This window comes from Mesocricetus auratus, unplaced genomic scaffold (assembly GCF_017639785.1).
Source record: "Mesocricetus auratus isolate SY011 unplaced genomic scaffold, BCM_Maur_2.0 Super-Scaffold_100018, whole genome shotgun sequence".
NCBI classification, from domain to species: domain Eukaryota; kingdom Metazoa; phylum Chordata; class Mammalia; order Rodentia; family Cricetidae; genus Mesocricetus; species Mesocricetus auratus.
Window position 1 is genome coordinate 9,744,864 of NW_024429199.1, and position 13,515 is coordinate 9,758,378.

Consider the following 13,515-nt stretch of genomic DNA (forward strand, 5'->3'; position numbering starts at 1 on the left):
ATGAGCTCATAGGAGCATGCCACCATGTCTGTAGCTTTGGAGCATGTCCTGGAACTTGCTCTGCAGACCAGGCTGGTCTTGAACTCAGAGATTCACCTGCCTCTGTCTTCCAAGTGCTGGGATTAAAGGCGTGCCCCACCACTGCTATTCTAACACTTCTTGTTGTGTAGTTTTCTCTTACACTGAGTAGCTCAGTTGAGCCTTGTTAGGCCTTAACCCCAGTTATATGCTAGGCAGAAAAGTAAGTGGCGCTGCTACTGTCTCAGGGTATGGGGTGGTGGTATGAGGTTTAATAGCAAAAGTAGGCTACCTTTACAAGATCTGTCAATCCCAGCCACCATCCCAGGGGCCATCCATCCAAATGATTCTATGTATTTCAAGGTTCCAGGTTTCCTCACTCGCTTTAGGACTAGATGGCCTGTGGAAGCACAACTTAATGCCCTTGCTCAGTCCTCTCACTGTGGGAGGCTTCCTGGGAACTTCCCCTTAGAGGATGAGCTCTCCTGTCGAGGCACTGACAGTATGATCACAGCCTCCCCACCAATCTTTATCAGCAGTTCACCAACACCATCTAATGGGAACAGTCACCTCTGCTGTTCAGACACTGTTATTGAAATGTTTTCCTAATGCCCAAATTGCTGAGTGTCCCAGAGTTCTCCATGTGGATCTCTCCCTAGTTACTATCCGAGGAGTCTCCAAGATCAAGCCTCAAGTTGACTGATTTGCAAAGGGTCACAGGACCAAGTACAGGATCAGGCTCATAACTATGATTTATAGCAGGGAAGAACACCAACAAACCCAGTACGACAGAAGGCCCACATGCTGTCCGATTGTCTCCCAACAGCGCTGGACAGGTTTCCCCATTCCTCTAGCACAAAGCACTGTTCACCAGCGAGGCTGCCTGAGCCTAAAGCACAGGTTTTTTTAAAAGGCATTCTTATGATCAGAGTTAGGATTTAATAAATATATTTTAACATAGGCTTAAGAAAACATGAGCTCAGAAGGCATATATACCCTATGGTATGGGTATAGGCTTCCCAAAGATTTGTTTAGACTACATTCTATAGGGTCAGTGGCCCTCTCTAAGGACAAAACACCATTGCCTGCTAAGTTACAAGCTTTCTGTATACTGTCTCTGAAACACTAAGCGTCAGCACTAGAGGTGTCCTCTTAGAGAGCGTCCTGCTTACTCTTAGGGTATGAGATGAGCAACTCTTAATCCCCAACTCAGGACCGATTTCTTCACTCCTGGCCTGAAGGTGTTACTCAAGGCTCCACTCACAGAAGACACTGACAGGGAAAAGGCACTCTGTGCCCAACAGGTTATTAGTGACACAGTCAGAGAAGAAAAACAGGTGGTGGTGGGGGAACCACACCACAAAGCGGGTGCCTGACTGGACGAGGAAGGCCATGTGTGCTCCGACTTCAGTCATAATGGAGGGAGTCAGCCCCCATGTCTCACAGGCTCTCTGTCAGCCATCGACCATCAGCCACCCTAAGCAGCACAGCTTCAGCTTGAACACAGAGAGCGAGAGCACTAAACATCCTCCCACTAGAGAGAGACAACTGCGTCCTCATGGCTGCCCCAAGGGTGGGTGGTTGTGGCTCAAGGTAACCTGAAAAAGATTTATTGTTAAACAAAATATCTATCACTAACAGCACATGGTAACTTGTAATATCAACCTCTTTTCTTCCTTCAGGGTCGATTGTAACCTCTCTTAAAATACAACATGGATCAACAGTGAAATTGCAGGTCACTTTTTATATCTCATAAGCCGAACGAGCCTAAGGGGGTGATCTTGGAAAAGACTCTTCCTTAGAGTATTTGAGGAAATGGTAGCTTCCATCCCCCACAGAGTGCATAGAGATGTAAGAACTAAATCACAGTAACCTGATAGCAAGAGGTACCTACCCATCTCATAATATTCTACTCCAGAATCTGGATTCAACCTTTGCCTATTTCATGACATGTTGGTACAAGTCATAGAGACTACTTAGAACCCACTATAAACCAAAATATTTAATGTGAATGAAAGAAAAAAACATTTATTTTCCTTCAAATCTGATCAATACCACTTTAATGTAGAAGAAGACATTTTTATTTACAGGCTAATTAAGGATGATGCTCAACTTAACTAGATATAATACATTTATCATAAATCACTTTACATGTGACCCAATATATATTTGTTTTAAAATGTGAAAACAACGTAAGCCCACTGCTGTGGGGAATATTCCAGCACCATGGACAGGTTGAGTTAGCTTGTAATTGTTCGATTCTAATCAACAGGCTTCATCTCTTAAATTTAGTTCAACAATAATCCCTAAGCCAAATGTGGCATTTCCATCATGTTCAGAACAGAGAGCTGCCGAAGACAAGTTCACACGTTAAGGTGAACATATCTGCACACACACCTCATATCCTACTGACCACTTCCCCCTTCTTTCACGCTTTCACGTAAGGCTTTACCACCCACTTTTTGGCTTTGTCCAAGAAGCTTCAGTGTTATATGGACATCTTTCCTATTAATGTGAAATATAAAAACTACTTTTCAGGTAGTGCTTTGGGAAAGGTTTAATTAAATACTCAGTTCATCCCTAATGACCACATAGTCTAAAGTGAACCCCCAAGCAGACCTGGGAAAGTACCAGGGTGCGTACAGCAGTGTTCAAGTCACTGCAGCCTTGGGTTTCCAAACCACGGAGAAGCAGAGAAGCAAAGGATACTGGCCTGCAGAGACACAAAGCACTCTGTCTAACCACATGCTGTAAGCATCTCTCACATTCTCACAGGCAATGCACAAACATGCCCATCCAGTTTCTAAAAATCGTATCCATTTATTGTGCAGCTCTTGAAAAAAACCCAAAGGATTATAGCTTACATTTCCTAAAGATTCAGTCATACATATAAGGCATATTCTTTGGGGAAAATAAAAAGGCCATGGTCATTCCCAGGCAATGTATGTTGAAAGAATATAGGAACAACATGGTTTCATGTCATTGCAAAAATGTCTTTAGATCTGTTACCATGGATATTTTTTCTTAAGCTAACTGAATACACTGGCTACCACCTACTTTGAAGATCTCAAGTCATGCAGTGGGGTATGTGTTTGGCATGGAAGGAATACATGAGGGACAAACAGTCTTTCTTTTAAGAGGTCTAGTCTGTCAGGAGCAAATGATAATGTGAAACTTTTTTATTCATTTGTAATTAAAATACTAACCTTGCTTACAGGCAATGTTACACTACAAAGTAGCTCAGCATCAGTAACAATATACAGACCAAGTGCACGTCTAGTGACCAGTTACCATGGTGATACTCTGAAGAATGAAACCACCCACACAGACCATAAATGAGCAACAGTTACGAACTAAATTTATAAATAGCAAAATCACAAAATAAAGTATATACATCTTATAGATTTAACTTTGAACAAATATATAATGCATCTGGGAAAAACAAGCATCCCAAGAAAGGAGATAATGATAATATCCTAAAAGCCTTATATGGAGGCTTTTCCCACTTACTATTCCCTTAGGTGTAAATTCTTTAAGACAGAGACATAGCAAAATTCACCACCTCTTCAAAGACAGTATTTGACTTTGCCCAGCAAGGTGCAATGGTCTGTGGGTCAGGAAGGAAGGAGGAGGCACTCTCTGCTTAGTTCTGATACAGGAGAACTAATACATTACAGGGTTTGCATATAAGTATTGCTTTAATCAAACATATACTGATATGAAAACCAATATGGTCACTGTACCAAAATGTCTTTACCTTGTCTTGCTCACCTTGGTTCCTGTTCTTTTTTTTTTTTTTTTTTTTTAATGATTGGCAAGTCAGGTACTGAAAGCAAACTGCAGTTTGAACACAATGTAATTCACAACAGTAATGTGTCCTGACTATCACAAGACAAAGCTTATGAACAACTCAAAATGTATAAACATTTGAGACTAAACACTAATAGTGTAGTGCTCCAGTGCCATGCACACAGATCAACATAATTGACAACAGGTATTTTACACTCGTCTGAGTTTCCTTTAAACCCCAAAGTAAAATGCACAGTAACTTCTCAGAAACTATTTCTAGTACAGCATTGATTGATTGATACAGGATTGCCTAAAGAAAACTATTTGGTACTGCAGATGAATAAACTGGAAAGCAAACTCGTTATAACAAATGATCATGAAGGATTAATTTAGATATCAGGAATGTACAACACACCTTTTTTAAAAACCTGAAAGAAATTTTTCAGTTAAGCAAAAATGTGCGTAATTCACTGAGTCGAGCTCTGTCATCTGAAATTCTAGTTTATCCTTAGGGAATATGTGTTATGGGTTCTTCTACTCTGCTGTATTCAAAGGGTACTTAGAAAATCCAGTTAGCATTGTTCTGTTACATATGAAAAGGAGCCATGAACTAGCATCCAGTTGGCCCTGGAGAACCTAGTAATACTCCTCGGGAAACACATGCTTTGGTGCTTAGAGTCCAGGAAAATTGCCTTCCATGCAATAGCTAATTAAGGTCTACCACAGAAAATAGGGGTTTATGCACTTAGAATTGTTCACACGAAGCCCTGAGGTTCCCGCCTGTCTTTAGGCAACACACAGCCTCCCTTGATCTTGTGCAATCTTTGTACCATCTTCCCTAGTGCCCCAAATTCCAAGAGTCTGACGAACGTCTGGGGATGGATTAGTAAGCCTTTTTATGATGCAGGCTGTGCAGATCAGCTCCTCTTGCGGTGCTGTCATCCAGAGGGCTTTCACCCGAAGCCCCCATGTCCCCATTCTCATGTGTGTCACTCACTGTCTTCTTATACCCTGGCAAAAAGGAACAGAAGAAAAACCAGGACATTTTGAAGGAAATATGCTTAAGTTTTATAATGTTACTGAGAAAAAAAGGTCCCCTGAAATTATTAGGAGTGATATAAGGCAAACTAACACTGTCTGGCTCAGTTAACAGTCATATACCATATGCATTTTGGCTGAGTCATAGTCCATGTTTTAAGTGCTTGCAGTTTACATAGGTAATACACTTTCTAACATCAGATATAATAAAAAGTAAGGAATATATTTTCTTTCTTTTATATTTGTTTCTGTCCTGGAATTCACTCTGTAGACCAGGCTGGTCTCAAACTCAGAGATCCACTTGCCTCTGTCTCCCGAGTGCGAGGATTAAAGGTGTGTGCCATTGTTGCTCAGCTTGGAACAAGTTTTTAAATACTCATGATAGCAAAAAGACAATGGAACCATAGGATAGCAGCTCAACACTGTACAGTTCTGACAAAATTCCACAACAGACTATCCATGTTTGTCCTATGGAACCCTCCCTCCTCAAGGCACAGTCTTATTGTTATAGCTCTGGTTGTCCTGGAACTTACTTCATAGACCAGGCTGGCCTCAAATTCAGTTTCAACTATCCTAAGTGCTGCTTGCTATTTCTAAAAACATTTTTAAAAGATTGATTTTTATTTATGTGTATATGTGTGTATAAATGCTTGTGGAGGCCAGAAGAGGGCATCAGATTCCCTGGAGCTGAAGTTACATTAGGCTGTGAGCTGCACAGTGTGGGTTCTGGGAACTGAACTCCAGTCCTCCACCAGAGTGGCAAACGCTCTTAACCTCTGGGTCATCTGTTCAGCCCCAGTAGCTGCTGGCTTCCCAGAAGGTAGCCAGGTTTGCATCTAGGCTTTTGTTTACTTTGTTGCAAATGCATGTAGAACCAGCTTCACGGTGTAGCTGGGGAAAGTATTTTAATTGTCTTTTCAAACAACTGTGATTATTCCTTAGTACTATACAAAAATCTAACTATGTGGAACTCAAGCATTATTAACACACAATTACATTAGAGTTCTGTGCTTTTCTTACAACGTGAAGGTGAATATACACAATTTTGTAAAATCACATACAGGTCATACAAAAAACACTGGGTTGCTGAAGCAAGTTGCAATTCAAAAGCTGACATATTTTACTGTACTGTGAAAGAATTACATTCATTAGTGTGTTCATCCAACTCATTCCAAACTTATATATGGGAATCAGTCAAGCTAATGGGGATTGATCCCATGTCCTACAAAACACTAATTTTCATTTAAGAGCTCATATTTTGCCAGGCAGTGGTGGCACATGCTTTTAATCTCAACACTTGGGAGGCAGATGGATCTCTGTAAGTTTGAGACCAGCCTGGTCTACAAGCGCTAGTTCCAGGACAGCCTCCAATGCCACAGAAAAATCCTGTCTCGGGGGGGAGAGAGAGAGGGAGGGAGGGAGAGAGGGAGGGAAGGAGGGAGGGAGGGAGAGAGAGAGAGAGAGAGAGAGAGAGAGAGAGAGAGAGAGAGAGAGAGAGAGAGAGAGAGAGAGAGAGAGAGAGAGAGCTCGAGCTCTCATATTTCATTTTTGGCAATAGAAACTCTCAATTGTCTTTTCTGAAGTAACAGACTGAAAGACTTTAAGATAATGGCCACCAAACAGTCTGAATCATCTGTCAGTCATTCCTCTAAAATGGGAACCTAACCAGTGCAGTACTTGTTAGGACCAGCACCTTTGTTCAATATGCTGGTAATGCTACATATGTACCTTTGTTCAGTAAGCTGGGTAAGTGATGGATGTTTCCTTGGTTCATTACGCTGGGTAAGTGACATGCGTACTTGCATCTCACCAAATGAAACATTAAAAAGCAGTTTACAAAAACTAGTATTGGGGCTTAGGCAAAGAACAGTTAAAAAGAAAAAGAAAAAGAAAAAAAAGATAAACTGGGAGGAGAGGGGCTTGTGATGTGTGCCTGTGATCTCAGCCTGGAGACTGAGGCAGGAAGACTGCTAATTCAAAGCCAGCCAGGCTTACAGTGGGATCCTGTCTCAAAAAGCAAGCCAAAATGAGCAATACACTCAGGAATCAACTTTTTATTTATTTATTTATCTATTCATTCATTCATTCATTCATTTATTGGTTTTTCGAGATAGGATTTCTCTGTGGCTTTGGAGGCTGCCCTGGAACTAGCTCTTATAGACCAGGCTGGTCTTGAACTCACAGAGATCCACCTGCCTCTGCCTCCCAAAGGAATTAATATTTAATTAAAAAGAATCAGTTTTATAGTTTTAGCTCCCAAAGCCAATTTCATTTAAAAGTAAATTCTCACTGTGCTATTATGAAAAGCTCCCCAACTCCATGAGCCTCTCAAAAGCTCCCAGGGATTTCCAGACACTTATCTATGAGGACTTGGAAACCACTACTCTACCCAAAGAAAGTGCCAGCGTGTTTCTTTAAAAATTACCAAATTAAAAATCCTGAGGATCATAAATCCTGCTGTGGGCAATAATCACAGACATCAATTTAACCACTACTCCACAGTGCTCTACCTCCTTGTGTTCTGAGAAAAGCACTTCATTAAGACAGGAGGCATTAAGACACTGTCCTCTGAAGGGATGCTGGTGCTTTTTTGTTTCAGAGTCTATAAACTGGAGTCTTCTTTATTCCTCAAGTACCTGAGCCAAGATGAACTAGAAAACATGCAAACTAGTGTGCATAATAAGGTCATTCCTTTCGTTCTGCAGCATTGAAACCGTGCCACCGAGGAACACTGAGCTTTTTAGCTTTTACATCAACTAATCAACATACTCATAAGACAATTTAGGGATTTTTACCTTGCAACACTTTGACTTCGCCACTGCTGTCTTTGCAGCTAGCACCAGGGTTACCGCCTCCTTCCAACTCATCAAGATACAAACGGTAGCGGTGCCCACTCTCGTCTTCATACTCCACATTCTCATCGTCAGAATCCACTTCAGGGGCCACGTAAACTACTTCAAATTCAATCTCCCCTCTCTAAACAGGGGAAGACACAAAGTCAAGTCGTCGTGACCATAATCAAGACAGACGTCCCGGGAGCAGGTACAGGGAGGGGATGGCAGGTCCTGCTCCTTTTCAGCCACAAGGGGTCCAAGTGTGGAGCCCATGACGGTCAGACCACTCAGTGGATCCTCTAAGAGAGAGCTCCCTCTACTGATCAAAGCATTCATTCATTCATGTAGACCAGGCTGGCACACAACTGAGGATTACCTACAACTCTTGATCTTCCTGCCCTCACCTCCTCTTTTTTCTTAAGATTTACTTATTTATTTTATGTTTATGTATATGAGGGTTTTATGTATGACTTTATGCCTCTAAGTCTTAACCCTTTGTTTAAATTTTTTCACTGAGATGAGACAACGGTGTTAATAAAGATATTTGTTTAGTAATAACAGTCTTTACTACACTTATTGCATAAAATTATAACTTTTATTGATCCCCAAGCATCCCCATTACAGTCTCTTTCTCGTAAATGAGAGAAGTCTTGATGAGTACTGAGGAGAACATGTAGCTTCCCCACATCACAAGCAAGTACAAAGAAACAGCAATTTAGCTATGAAGTCCTTACTCATTTCACTATGCTAGGCTACACGTCAAATTTTTACTGTTATTGCTTAGTAACAACTTTATGCTCAAGCATAAAATTATAAACCATTTTAAAGTAAAGAAAATTCCCGTGGTATAACTGTCCTTTACATCCTAGTCTGTGTTCATAACTCTGAAAACTACTGCTTGTCTTTTGTCAAAACAGAGTATACCAGTTTTGACAGCTACCCACTCGGTGTCAGGCGCCCCGCTTTCCTGGCGCTATCCCGAGAAATGTGCTACAGGCTGTTCTTTAACATCCACTACTGCCTACCTGCAGCTCCTTCCCACAGCCGCTATTCATCCAGTTCTTATGCTGCAGACACACAGTCAAAATGATCCCAGAAAACACTAAGAGACGATAGCAGCACTCTTTCTTATCAGATAACTAGATGATGGGGCATCAGAGCAACATAGGGCGTTACAGGAAGGGCTGCTGAAGTAGACTGGCTGTAGTCATAAAATGTAACTGTAAGGACCCTAACATTCCCTAGCCCACTTTTCTTACCTAACATAATTAAGATGGGCTGAGGGATGGCTCAGTGGTTAAGGGCAGGTTTGACTTCCAGTACCCCATGTTTTAAAAAGCCACACGTGACGGTAGATAATGTAGTCTTCTCAGAGGCATGTCCATGTCCAGTCTATGGCCCACAAACATGTGCCTAGGATACTTATGAATGTGACCCAACACAAAACTATAAACTTACTTAAAATACTGCAAGACTATTTTTGTCATTTTTTTTAACTCCACCGTGTGATTCCAAAGAGTAAACTTTGTAGGTGACAATGCTCTGTCACAGTATCAAAAGGTTAGAAATACATACAAACACAAATTTCAGACTTAATATAGACGATCTTTTTAAAAAGGCCATTACCAGTAGGTCTCCCCTTTATTTAAGCTATTTAATTGATGTCATACAGATGTTTCATCATGTAGAGCTAAGCTAATTACACAATCACATTCAACTACGATTGTTCTACACTAGTATATTATGTTAATGACCCCCAACCCTATTCTCAGAGGAAAATAGAGGTTGCAAGGACATGACATAACAAATCTGATTCTAAGTATGGATTCTTATTCTATAATTTAATTTGCTAGCCAACTTTGAGCACATCCTCTATTCTCTAAGAAATTCAGTTTAGCTACATTAATACTTACCACTATCATATTTTATATTATTCGTATTGGCATTTTGCCTGTATGAATGTCTGTGCCCTGGGAAACCAGAAGAGGGTTTAGGATCCATCCTTGAGCTGGAATTATTGACCATCATGTAGGTGCTAAGGGTTGGAATCTGGGTCCTCTGCAAGAGCAGTAAGTGCCCTTAACCACTGAGGCAACTCTCCAAACCAGCTTAATTATGTTAGGTAAGAAAAGTGGGCTAGGGAATGGTCAGGGTCCTTACAGTTACATTTTATGACTACCACCAGTCTACTTCAGCAGCCCTTCCTCTAATGCCCTATCTTGCTATGATGTCATCAGTCATGCTCTTATGTACCCATCCTATTCTGAGTAGCAACCAACACACACCTTACTGTACACTTGAGCTGTACAGATGAGACTGCTGCAGAGACGACTTACGTAATCTGCTCAAAGATCCAAAGCTTTGGAAAGGAGTAAACATACCTGTCCTTTTTAGCAAAATGTGCATCAAATGACATCCACAGACTTCAAAGAATGGAAACAAGCTCTATGCCAGTTTTAATTCCATAAAGAGAACTCACCTGCTGGGAAAGGATGGTTACAGCTTCTTTATGCTTTGTGTCCCGCAGGTTAACTCCATTCACTGCCAGAATAGCATCTCCAACATGGAGCCCTCCACATCTGTCAGCGGGCTGTCCTGGGTGGATCTCGGAGATGAGAATGGGAACACCGTGTTCCTTCCCACCCTAACGGTAGCAACACCAAAGGCAGTTAGTTAGTTTATATTTTATAAAATGGCTGCAGATCATCGTAGAGAAGACATTTTCTTAAAAACTCATTTCAATAGGCAGGTCTCTGTAAACACTGGGTAAAAGCTTACTTGCTACCAAAAAGCACCCCCAAGTACAATGACTAAAAACATTCCATTTTCTAAAATCACTATAGACCCCCAAACTAAAATACCCAAACAAACAATAACCTCATTTCTTAAACATTAAGAACAAATTATACACTAGTATACCACAGTATTTTGTGCCATCTTGTGGGTCCTTCCATAGTACTTTTATTAACCCTAAATTGTTATGTACTGTGGTGTTTGAGTAAGAATGGCTCCCATAGGCTCATATTTGAATGCTTAGTCACCAGGGAGTAGGATTGTTTGAACGTATTGGAGGGCGTATGAGGTGTGGCCTTGTTGAAGTAGGTGTGGCCTTTCTGAAGGAAGTGTGTCACTGGAGGTGGGCTTTGAGATTTTAGAAGCCCAAGCCAGGCCCAGTGACTCTCTCTCGGCCTGTGAATCAGGACACAGTTTTCAGCTACAGCTCCGGTGCCATATATGCAGCCATGCTGCCCCACCACGATGCTAATGGACGAATCCTCTGAAACTGTAAACAAGCCCCAAATAAATGCTTTCTGTTATAAGAGTTGCCTCGGTCATGGTGTCTTTTCACAGCAACTGAACACTAAGATATGTATGATAAGATCAATTATTTTATGTATAACCAAGATAATTTTTTTTTTGAGACAAGGTTTCTCCATGCAGCTCTGGAACTTGGTATGTAGACCAGGCTGCCCTTGAACTCACAGAGATCCACTTGGCTCTGCCTGACAAGGGCTGGAATAAAAGGCACGTGCCATCACATACAGCTTTAACCAAGGTAGTTTTAAAATCGTGTGATAAATCATCTATTTCAGAAATGTGAAAATATGTAATGTTGAAGAATTACAGTAATTGTTAACTGGTCTCACTTTATGTAGCTTGTGTAAATATGTTATTTCTCCTTTTAAAATTTATTTTATGTATATTGGCATGTTGTCTGCATGCATGTCTTTATAACATGGTCATACCAGGTGCCTGAGGAGGTCAGAGGAGGGTGTCAGATCGCCTGGAACTGGAGTTACCGACAGATAAGGATCTGCCATGTAGGTGCTGGGAATTGAACCAGGGCCCTTTCAAAGAGAAGCAGTCTCCAACCCCAAAGGCATTGCATTTTGAGCCACTTAACTCAGAAAGGAACAGCCTAGCTGTCCACAGGCTCCAGGGAGACCACAGAGACATGGTACAGACTACACTTTCAGTTGCACCGAAGATGTCAGCCCCTAAATTATAACAAGTTTCATATACAAAAAAGTTTTATGCAAAAGTGCTGCTGCCTAAGTCTTGAAAAATGTGGTTGTTTTGAGCTATATCCACAACACTTTGTTCTCCAGACGATGCCTGATTCTCCCAGCCCTGCCGACAGGGAACCCGGAAGCACTACTTCTTACTGTAATTGAAATGCCGAGGCCTTCATGATCTTCCTTAAGGAGGAGGACTTTTCGAATTGGACCAACTCCCTGGCTTTTCTTCAAAGAGTCTTGATCCTTATTGCAGAGAAAAAAAATTGTAGTATTTAAATAACAAACCAAGTAGAACTCATGTTACATAACTTTCTTTTAGAAATAATTATTAATCTTCTGGTATAGATAAACAGCATAGTAATTAAAAGATGAAAATGCTGTTCAGTAGGTATGGCAAATTTTAAGATCTTTTTTCTCATCTTTTGGAAATATATAACTTTTTAGATATAAGACATTATAAAATTACCAGGAATCAATCAATAAACAAGTATCTCCAAGGAATAAAGTAGTAAACATGTATCTTCACTAGAAAATATCTTGTCTTCATACCCTATATAAATGATAAAATTTTTAGAATTGAGATTTTTTTTCAACTTGAACCACTAATTACCTTTTTATTCTGTAGTGCTCTAGAACCTATCTGTTAAAAAGTTCCTTTAGTTGCTTTTTTAATTTTTAATATTTTTACATATTTTTTATTTTTAAATTTAAATTTAAATTAGAAATAAGGTTGCTTCACTTGTCAATCCCAGGTCCCACTCCCTTTCCCTCCCCTCCTCCACTGCCTTCTCACCAACCCCCTCCAGTACCCCCTCCTTTTCCCAGGGAGGGTGAGGCCCTCCATGGGGTTGTCCATAGTCTGTCATTTCATACAGGGCAGGGCCTAGACCCTCCCCCAAGAGTCCAGGCTGATAGTGCATCTCTCATTGTGGTATGGGCACCCAAAGTCCATTTTGTGTGCCAGGGATAATTACTGATCTGCTACCCAAGGCCCCATAGATTGTCTAGGCCTCCTCACTGACACCCACATTCAGGGAGACTGGATCAGTCCCATGCTGGCCTCCCAGCCATCAGCCTGGGATTCAAGAGCTAACCCTTGCCAAGTAAGCTGTTTCTGTGGGTTAAACCAGCCCAGTCTTAACTTCTTTGCTCATCAGTCCTCCCTCTCTGTCACTGGGTTCCGTGAGTTCAGCTCGGTGTTTAGCTATGGGAGTCTGCCTCTGCTTCCATCAGCCATTGGATGAAGTTTCTGTTTCCCAGACTCTCTGGCCGTGGGATTGTGGGCTGGCACTCTCCAGATCTATATCTAAAATCCATATATGAGAGAGTACATGCCATGTTTCTCTTTTTGTGACTGGGTTACCTCACTCAGGATGGTTTCTTCTAGTGCCATCCATTTGCCTAGTTGCTTTTTTTTTGTAATTTATTTATTATTTTATGGACACTGGCATTTTGCCTGCATGTATGTCTGGGTGAGGGTGTCAGATCTTAGAGTTACAGGCAGTTGTTAGCTGCCATGTGGGTGCTGGGAATCGAACCGAGGTCCTCTGGAAGGACAGTTAGTGCTCTTAACCTCTGAGCCATCTCTCCAGTCCATCCTTTAGTTGCTTTTTCTTTGACCCCCTTGCCTTTGTTTTTAGTTTAAACCTAAGGCCTTACTGCACGCTAAGCAAACACTTAGCACTGGCACACTTGGCTCCCTCTGGCATCTTTCATCCTTTTCTCTCTACCAAGCTCCTTTTCAACCCAGCAGAGCAATAATTCTAACCATCTTCCAATTTCAAGACACTGACAAATTCCCAAACCAAACCAAAGGA

At 41.3% G+C, this 13,515-nt stretch overlaps 1 protein-coding gene across 2 annotated transcripts in view; it reads right to left on the bottom strand.

The window, feature by feature from the left end:
* Positions 1-2,061: 2,061 nt before the first annotated feature.
* Positions 2,062-13,515, bottom strand: part of Gopc (golgi associated PDZ and coiled-coil motif containing) — a 43,648-nt gene continuing 32,194 nt past the window's right edge. For both annotated transcript variants that reach the window (XM_005073292.4, XM_005073291.4), the window contains 4 exons: positions 11,846-11,941; positions 10,159-10,323; positions 7,641-7,821; positions 2,062-4,818 (listed from right to left, as the gene is read on the bottom strand). In XM_005073292.4, coding sequence (XP_005073349.1) covers positions 4,691-4,818; positions 7,641-7,821; positions 10,159-10,323; positions 11,846-11,941 — 570 coding nt within the window. In that variant the 3' untranslated portion in view covers positions 2,062-4,690. The remainder of the gene's footprint in view (positions 4,819-7,640; positions 7,822-10,158; positions 10,324-11,845; positions 11,942-13,515) is intronic.